This window comes from Cnephaeus nilssonii, assembly GCF_951640355.1.
Source record: "Cnephaeus nilssonii genome assembly, chromosome: 11".
Classification (NCBI taxonomy): Eukaryota; Metazoa; Chordata; class Mammalia; order Chiroptera; family Vespertilionidae; genus Cnephaeus; species Cnephaeus nilssonii.
In genome coordinates, this window is record NC_137082.1 from 39,113,590 (window position 1) to 39,122,193 (window position 8,604).

The window sequence follows — 8,604 nt, forward strand, 5'->3', positions numbered from 1 at the left end:
ATGAACATACCTGTTACATACAAGGAGACATGTCTGCTCTTAAATTAGGATGTGTGTAAGTCTATTGATATTTTGGAAGTTTCTGTCACTAAGCATCTCCCAACCAAAGTTGTTGGCCTACAGGAAATGCGGAACTAAGAACTTTAAAGTCATTTTTTTTCTCTAGTCTGTACTGCATACCATTTTGCCAAAGGGTCAGAGAGCATCACCTCTCAGGCTAATTGGAAACACCACCTCAGTTTTGCATGCTGTATCACGTACACTTCTCTCTGTGAGAAATGGGAAAGAACCAAAGACATTCTTTTCCAGTTCCTGCTCATCTAAAAGATTAGGAGTCATCAGCAGCAGTGACAATTATCACCTAATTTAAATCAAGATATAATGTGCTAAGAAGCGGCAAGGTTTACTGTGGATAATCCTTGATGTATATAATCAAGAGCTACCGAAGTGTACTTATCTCTTATTTTTATTTTTAACTGTAGCTAAAGCCATTTAATGTGTTTTTCTTTGTCCATCTCAATGTAGCCACTGACTTAGTCACCATTCATCTAAATTTACAACAATCCAGTAATATCAATATTGTCTCTTTTTTTTTTTTTGGAAAGTTTTAAAATTAGTCATTACCATAATCCCTCTGCTTAGCCACAGAATTCTGCAATCTTTATAATTAAGGAGTGGCTTTGTGAGCTTTTTTTTAAAAGCAAAAACTAAATTCCTAACCTGTTAGAAATCAAATTTATGGTATTTCAAATAAGTTTTGTGAAATAAGGAAGGCAAGGGTTTATATCTGCTCAGAGTCATTCTTACAGTTGAGATAACATTCTACTTGTCATTTCTAAAGGGAGCAATTTTTTCTGTTTATTTTTCTCAACTAGTATCAATTTGTACTTTGGGATTGAAATTGGGATTTGTTTTTTTTAGGAAATAGATGCCTATTAGTTTACGTAATCCAGACTGAATAAATACACAGTTATTTAACATAAATCCAGTGTTTCCTAACTTCTAACCCAGAGAGTACAGACATCGTTAGCATTGCATCTGGGATACCAGCACGCTCAGGATGGATGGAAAACAAGGGCAGTATTCTGGGGATGCTGAACAAAATGCAGCTGAGCTGGTGAGTATTGCAAATAGTCTTTAATCTTTCATGTCTAATATTCTTGCTTTTGACCTTTAACATTTAACCCTTCAAGAAAATTAAGTTGCATATCTCTGATGTTTGCTATTACAGGAGAAATAGAATCTGAGATTTTATTATCACTGATCACAAGTGCTGAGGGATTTATTTAGTATGCCAAATAGTGCTCTTACATCACTTGGGAATTTTGCATTAGACTTTTTGCTTAAATTTTGATATTTATATCAGAAGACAAAATTTAAGTAGATGGTTTGAAATGTGTTTGTAGCAAATACTAACAATATTATTTCTATTTCTTAATATTTTGATCCAATGAAAATATTTACTCTCATTGGCCTACTTGTACTTGAAGTGATAATTTATGAAAAATGTCTTATGGCAGAGGAATGTATGCTTAAAATGTGTTACTCTAGTAACGTGAAAATTCTATTTCTTAGAACAAATAAAGGGCCTCATTCACCATTCAAACAAATCCCTTCATTTTACAAATGAGGAAAGTGAAACATTAGAAGTCCAGCTAGCCAGTGGCAGAACCAGAAATCAAATTCAAATTTCTCACATATAATCGATTCATTATAATAGGCTACTTTTCAAATATCTGGACTAGTATGTTCCTAACAAAGAAAAATAAATTTTATAATTAACTTGAGGTTGTAGAACCAAGCCACAAGTGAAACCAAATAAATACCAGGCTAGGATTTGACATCGAATTGCTTTTCAACTTGAAGGCTGTATCTGGGGATTCATTAACGGTACCACCTTAGCATTAATGTATAGCATGCCTTATGTGTGAAGGAAGCTGAAAAATGTCACTGCTTTAGTATTTCTTATACATCGTTTTGTTTCTATCTCCTTTTCACAATATATTAAATGAGTTATGGTTATGTTCCCATATGCCAAAACATTTATGCAATTTATTCCATTAAGTCATATAATTAGTTAATTATGCTAAAAAACACGAACAGTAAATCAACTCCTGAGACTATGAAAGGAAATAGTTAGAATTTCCCATTTTTTAGTAATCTGATGACTATCTCTTAGATTCCTCAAAACAAGGAGCAGAAGACATTTTTTTTTAACATTTATTCTATGATTTTAAAACATTTGGAAAATTACAAAGAAAAAAGAGTCACTCATGATCCATCCCAGAGAAAACCACTGCTAATATTTTGCTTTCTGTCTCCTCTCACTCCAATCAAATGTAATTTTATTGTTGGCTTATTTATTTTGCCACATTACATTTTTGTCTATTTTTTTTCTTGTAAGATTTCCATAAAGCTCTTAATTAAAATTTAGAGAATTGAGAGCTTATGCCACTGAAACCTTCTATAAGAGGACATTTATTTAAGCTGTCTTTTTGTTCCTCAGTAAAGTTCCATGGTTTTCTTTATATAAGCCCTATGGTATTTTATATGCTTAACCATTTCATATGTTTTATTACTATTGTAGTTGCTAATACACCCACACACAAGTACTGTTACATATATATTTTACATTTTGATATATGGGATTCTGTTTGTACACAATTATATTATGTGAAAATAATGCTAGTTTTATCTTCACATTTTCATTATTGCTACATGTTGATGAGAACGTCTAATAAAACAAAATAAATGGACAAATAGAACAGGAACAGACTCATAGATGCAGAGAACATTTTGATGTTTGCCAGATGGGAAGGGGGTTGAAGAGCTGGATGAAAAAGGTGAAGGGATTAAGAAGTACAAATTGATAGTTACAGAATAAGAATGTAAAGCATAGCATAGGGAATAGAGTCAATAATATTTTAATAACTATGTATGGTATCAGATGGGTGCAAGATTTATCCGGATGATCACTTAGGAAGTTATAAAATGTCTAATCACTGTGGTATACACCTGAAACTAATATAATATTGTATGTGAACTATAATTGAAAAATAAAAAATGATTTACAATTTTAAATATGGAAAAAAAATTACCTAATATTGGTGGTAGGAGATAGTCTTCACTCCTGACTTAAAGGAAGGTGCCTGGCATTTCACTGTTATATATGATGTTGGTCATTGTTTCGAGGTCAATATTCCTCACCACAATTGGGAATTATTCTTTTGTTTTTATTTCTTTGAGATTTGTATTGTTTGTCTGCTTGTGTCACAACTGACTACTGAAATTTGTTGAATGACCCTTGGGCATCTACTGAAATGATCATTTATTTTTCTTCTTTGATCATTTGATATGAAAAATGCATTTTTATAATTTATATCATTAAATCATTTTTAGAGTTTCAGATTCTCCTAGATTGGTTAGTTCTTCATTTGATACATGTTAGAGTCACATAATTTTTAATATATATTATATGTCTATGTTTCTGGTTCAAATAAACTTTCTTTATCCTTAAAAATCAGGGTTGGTTGTCAGTTTTAAATTCTTTCTCTGCAGTTACCCAGAAATCCATACTGTTCAAATTGCAGAACACACTGTTGTTGTAGATCGTCTCCTATGACCTTCCAGCCGCAATGGGTAAGGTTTGAAAACTGGGTGACGTGGGAAGTTTTCAGTAGTCCTTTAGCACAATGGAAAAATGGGACAGGCAGGCCCTGACTCAGACCCCCTCTGCAGGGCTCTCCTCTCCTTTAACCCTTCATTTGCTGCTGTCTTTTGTCTCTTCAACCCTTCTTCAGAGCTTCCCTCCACAATCTCTGGGCAAAACCTAGAACCCGCAGCCCCCAACCTTTTATCAGTGCTGTAGTCTGTTCCTTTAAGACCCCCTCCATACTAGAGATTTCCCATTTTAATGTCTTTCTAGGCTCAATGAAAGTTCTTTCATTTATGTTTAATAGATAAAAATGTATTTAATAAATAGTTCTCTAATTATAAACTCTCAGTAGATAATGTGAAAACAGGAAATAATGATGAAAAAAAAGAATACTTGTGAATTTTCCTCATCCAAACATAACCAATCTAAATGTTTTGATATGCCTATACATTATTTTTCTACCCATGAAGACTAATTAGATAATTTATACTGCAATGTTAGTAGCAGATAATAACTATATTCCTGAGGCAATCTACTTGCATTTGAGATGACACATTATTGCTTTACTGTGAAAGGGTAACTAAGAGGGAACATTTTGTTCTCATGGACTAGTGGACAAGGGGTGTGTGTATGTGGGTGTTTTTGTGCTTATTTGAAAGAGAGACAGAGTGGAGGTTGATACGTTGTGCTTTAAATTATGTCATTTGGAAAAGGTTAGCCTTATTCTAATTGCAATCACTTACCTAAACTGCTCCTATGTAATTTGCTGAAATATCCACTTACTGTAATCCTTTGCAGGTTACAGCAAAACCATGGTCACTCTGGAAAACATTTCTGGTGTGTCTGCTGGCCTGTCTAATTGCTACAACCCTCGTTGTTCTGGTCTTATATTTTGTTCACTTTGGCAAGCACACCATGGGTACAACCATCGTCATTCACGCAGATGGAAAGTCCAGTCATGTGATCTGTGACCCTGGTTCTACCGCAACTCCTGTCCCCACGCCTGGTTCTACCTCATCTCCTGCCCCCATCACTAGTGCTACTGCTCCTCCTGCCCCCATCACTAGTGCTACTTCTTCTCCTGCCCCCATCACTAGTGCTACTACTTCTCCTGCCCCTACCCCTGGTTCTACCCCATCTCCTACCACATCTCCTGCCCCATCGACCCTGCCTGAATCTCAGAGCACCCAACCACCTGCCACTGTGCCCAACCAAAGCTCTCCTGCCACGGTGCCTGCATCTACCATGCAGCCAACTAAAACCACCCCGGATCACGAAGTCGAAATTGAAGATGACGAATGACATTTTTGAGCCCTCAGCCCTCCTCAAGACAGGCCAACACTCTTACTCTGAAGGAGGCATGTCTAAGCTGCTCTGTCTTCTCTGCCAAGAGATTCCACAGCATTTGTCTTCACGAGATCTTGCCCCTCTTGCTCAATCATTTGCTGGAATTCCCACATGGTGATGACTCAGTCTTGGGACCGCCAATGTTCAAATGATTGGAAAAGAAAAATTTCACTGAGCCTGGTTGACTCATCCAGCCGGGGACCCAGAGTTTTCTCTTCACCCCTTCTGTACAACCCACCTCGTTTATCACCCATGAAGATTCCAGGTGGACCTGCTCTACTTCACTCCCTACATGCTGGGTCTTAAGCCAGTATTTGCCATCAGTTATTGATTATTTCCCAGTCTATTGTCAGCATTTGTATCCCAGTGGGGAAAGAAAGAAATGTCCAACCAAAGTGGCTAATGAGCATGGATTATTAAGTACCTACCGATCATTACAGAAGTGTTCCTCCTATGGGGAATGCAAAAAAAAGGAGGGGGGAGGTCAGAAAGGATAGGAATAATCAAGGAAGACTTCAGAGAAGGGCTGAAAGTTGAAAAGGGGTGAACATTTGGAGTGAAGTAGACATAATTTAAACAGAAAATGAGAGGGCTAAGGGGGTTTAAAAGATTTAAAATCAAAAGCACACTTAGAATGTAACAGGTGATGTATTTTCTTTCTTTTTTAAAAAAAATATATTTTATTGATTTTTTACAGAGAGGAAGGGAGAAGGATAGAGAGTTAGAAACATTGATGAGAGAGAAACATCGATCAGTTGCCTCCTGCACACCCCCTACTGGGGATGTGCCCACAACCAAGGTACATGTCCTTGACTGAAATCGAACCTGGGACCCTTCAGTTTACAGGCCAATGCTCTATCCACTGAGCCAAAGCAGTTAGGGCGGTGATGTATTTTCTATATCGGCATCTTTTCACTAATATTGTCAATATTATTTTCCATATTTAATATTCTGCTTAATCTCTAAACCACTATAAATACTACTTAGAAAATTTGAATGATTAAATTGTTTTATACTTTGCATTATAATTTGAGAGTACATGGCTTATAATTTGCTATGAAACACAGACTCTTGTTCAATATTACTTATATTCTAAGTGTTTGATACTTAGTAAAAGCATAGAAAGATTTCAATCTGGAAAAGACTAGAGTAAAGCAGTCTTCCCATTCCACCCCCATGCTCAAAACTCTACAAAAGGAAATAAGAATGTATGTTTCCCTCCCTCCTCCAATATAGTGTTAAATCAATTAATTTCTATTGTACTTGTGAAGAAGAAAGATTCAATTTACTAGGTTAAGATGTGCTTCCCTAGATGATTTAAAATTTGTGATTTAAAAGTAAGAAGAGCTTTCAATAAAAAGACAAATAAATTTACAGCTAAAAAATGTTAAAGTTTTGTAGAAGCCATCCTAAGTAACTAGATGTTTAATAAGAGCTGCTGTTTCCTTCCTTTACTTTCAGATAATATAGATTGCAGTGTGGTAATACAAGAATGATAATTTTTTGTATTTAAGGAGAACCTTCTCTTAACAATGAAATTCCTACATTAAATATTCGGGTAGAGGATATTGTAATTAAGGGCATGTGAGATCATCACGGTTCTGTGCTTTGTAAAATAGAGATGTGAATGAGCTCACAGATACTCTTTTGCTTTAGACTTTTATGGTTTAATAAAATATTAAAATAGTAAACAGTGGTGGAAAATATCTTCACAAGTTAAAATGTGTAACAAACAAAAATTTTACAAAGTACTATGAAAATGCTGTGAAGTGTACATATTCAATTACAAAGTACCTAGTTGTAATGCTTTATTTAGCAAATATTAAAGCCACACATGTTCTAATATTCATATTAAAAACTTATTCACCATACTCAAGTGACAGAAATCTATTTTAAATCGAGAAGCTTCTCTATTTAAAACGTATTCTGTAAGCACTTTTATGAGTCCATTATTTGCTCTTAAATGCAAAGTAATTCACGTGGGATTAAAATATTAAGTTTTCAAACACATTTTACCAAATAAGTGTCTAATTCACTTCTTTGGATGCCTTTCTAAAAAAAAAAAGTTACATTGGACAGTTGGTACCCAAATACGTCAATTTATCTATATAGAAAATCTGCTGTAATAGGTAGCTGCCCATGATGATATTAAAAAATATTTTAGGGAATCCTTTCAGAAGTTATATTATTTAAACCTCTCACTTTGATATATATTTTGTAATTTCAAAAAGCTTTTGAACTTTAGAAGCATCTATACTTTGTAACAAATTATTTGTACATTTTTACCTACTCAGTCCTTAACTTCTTCAATAACCCCTAAGCTTCTTACTAATTGCCATTATCACCCAGATGTGATATTGTAGACTTTGATATCAGTGCTACAAACAAGTCTAACATGTTTCTAGATTGTCACTTCTGTAGCTGATTTTTGTCTTAGCATCATGAGAGCATTTAAAAAAAAAAAAAAATATATATATATATATATATATATATATATATATATATATTTAATGATTTCAGAGAGGAAGGAATAGGGAGAGAGAGGGAGAGAGAGAGAGAGAGAGAGAGAGAGAGAGAGAGAGAGAGAGAGAGAAACATTAATGATGAGAGAGAATCATTGATTGTCTGCCTCCTGCATGCCCCCTTCTGGGGATAGAGCCCATAATCCAGGCATGTGCCTTTGACTGGAATTGAACCTGGGACCTTTCTGTCTGCAGGCCAATGCTCTATTCACTAAGCCAAACCAGCTAGGATCATGAGAGCATTTTTGAAATTTTGTTAAAGTCTCTCTTTTCCCTTCAAAATGGTGCCTACCATCAAACAGTTTCTTCCTCAAATCAAATGCAACATTCATCATTTTCCCCCACCAGTTTCAATTTTTAAAAAATATTTTTTTCTATTTACCCCGACTTCATATGAGGCTTCCTCCTCATTGCTTTCACACTTAACCACACAGGATGAGTTTTTAAATGTCCATAATGTGCCTGGCTGGTGTGGGTCAGTGGTTGAGCATCGACCCATGAACCAGGAGGTCACAGTTTGATTCCTGGTCAGGGCACATGCTGGGGTTGTGGGCTCAACCCCCAGTAGGGGGTGTGCAGGAGGCAGCTGATCAATGATTCTCTCTCATCATTGATGTTTCTATCTCTCTCACCTTCTCTCCTCTCTGAAATCAATAAAAATATATTTTTAAAAATTTAAAATGTCCATAATGTACCTCAAGGCAAAGCACAAACAAAACAAAAACATGGTAGATTAACAACAAAAAGGAGAAACTGACATAATTGTGCACAGAGGGAAAACACCACTAAGATGGCAGAGCAGTCTCTGTCCCCTGTCAAAGGTCACCCATTAGACAGCTCCTCATGATTGAAAACAGCTCTGGAAGAGCTCAGGAGTCCACTGAAGAAACTTCAGCAACACAGCAGAACAACAACAAAAACCAGAATAATTGTAAATACAGAGAAGGAAGACAGTTTAATTTTGCCTGAATCATCCCATCTCCCATGGAGGCATTGTTTAGCGCCCAAGGGAATTTCCCAGCTAGAAAAAGTTTCCCTTGCCAGGAAAAGATGAGCAGGATGAGCAGTCAGCTTCCCCAG

At 35.6% G+C, this 8,604-nt stretch overlaps 1 protein-coding gene across 1 annotated transcript; it reads left to right on the forward strand.

The window, feature by feature from the left end:
* Window positions 1–818: 818 nt before the first annotated feature.
* LOC307106807 (uncharacterized protein) lies at window positions 819–6,828 on the forward strand. The gene is made up of 3 exons (XM_079783479.1): window positions 819–1,117; window positions 3,559–3,639; window positions 4,454–6,828. The coding sequence occupies exons 1-3, from the start codon at window positions 1,061–1,063 to the stop codon at window positions 4,955–4,957; spliced, it is 642 nt and encodes a 213-aa protein (XP_079639605.1). The 5' UTR covers window positions 819–1,060; the 3' UTR covers window positions 4,958–6,828.
* Window positions 6,829–8,604: the final 1,776 nt, after the last annotated feature.

What these genes read in the sequence shown, in the direction of transcription:
- LOC307106807 (XM_079783479.1), top strand. Translation starts at nt 1,061, where the DNA reads ATGGATGGAAAACAAGGGCAGTATTCTGGGGATGCTGAACAAAATGCA. An exon ending in AACAAAATGCAGCTGAGCTG is followed by an intron (nt 1,118 to 3,558) that starts GTGAGTATTGCA and finishes CTTTCTCTGCAG; the next exon opens with TTACCCAGAAATCCATACTG. An exon ending in TGACCTTCCAGCCGCAATGG is followed by an intron (nt 3,640 to 4,453) that starts GTAAGGTTTGAA and finishes AATCCTTTGCAG; the next exon opens with GTTACAGCAAAACCATGGTC.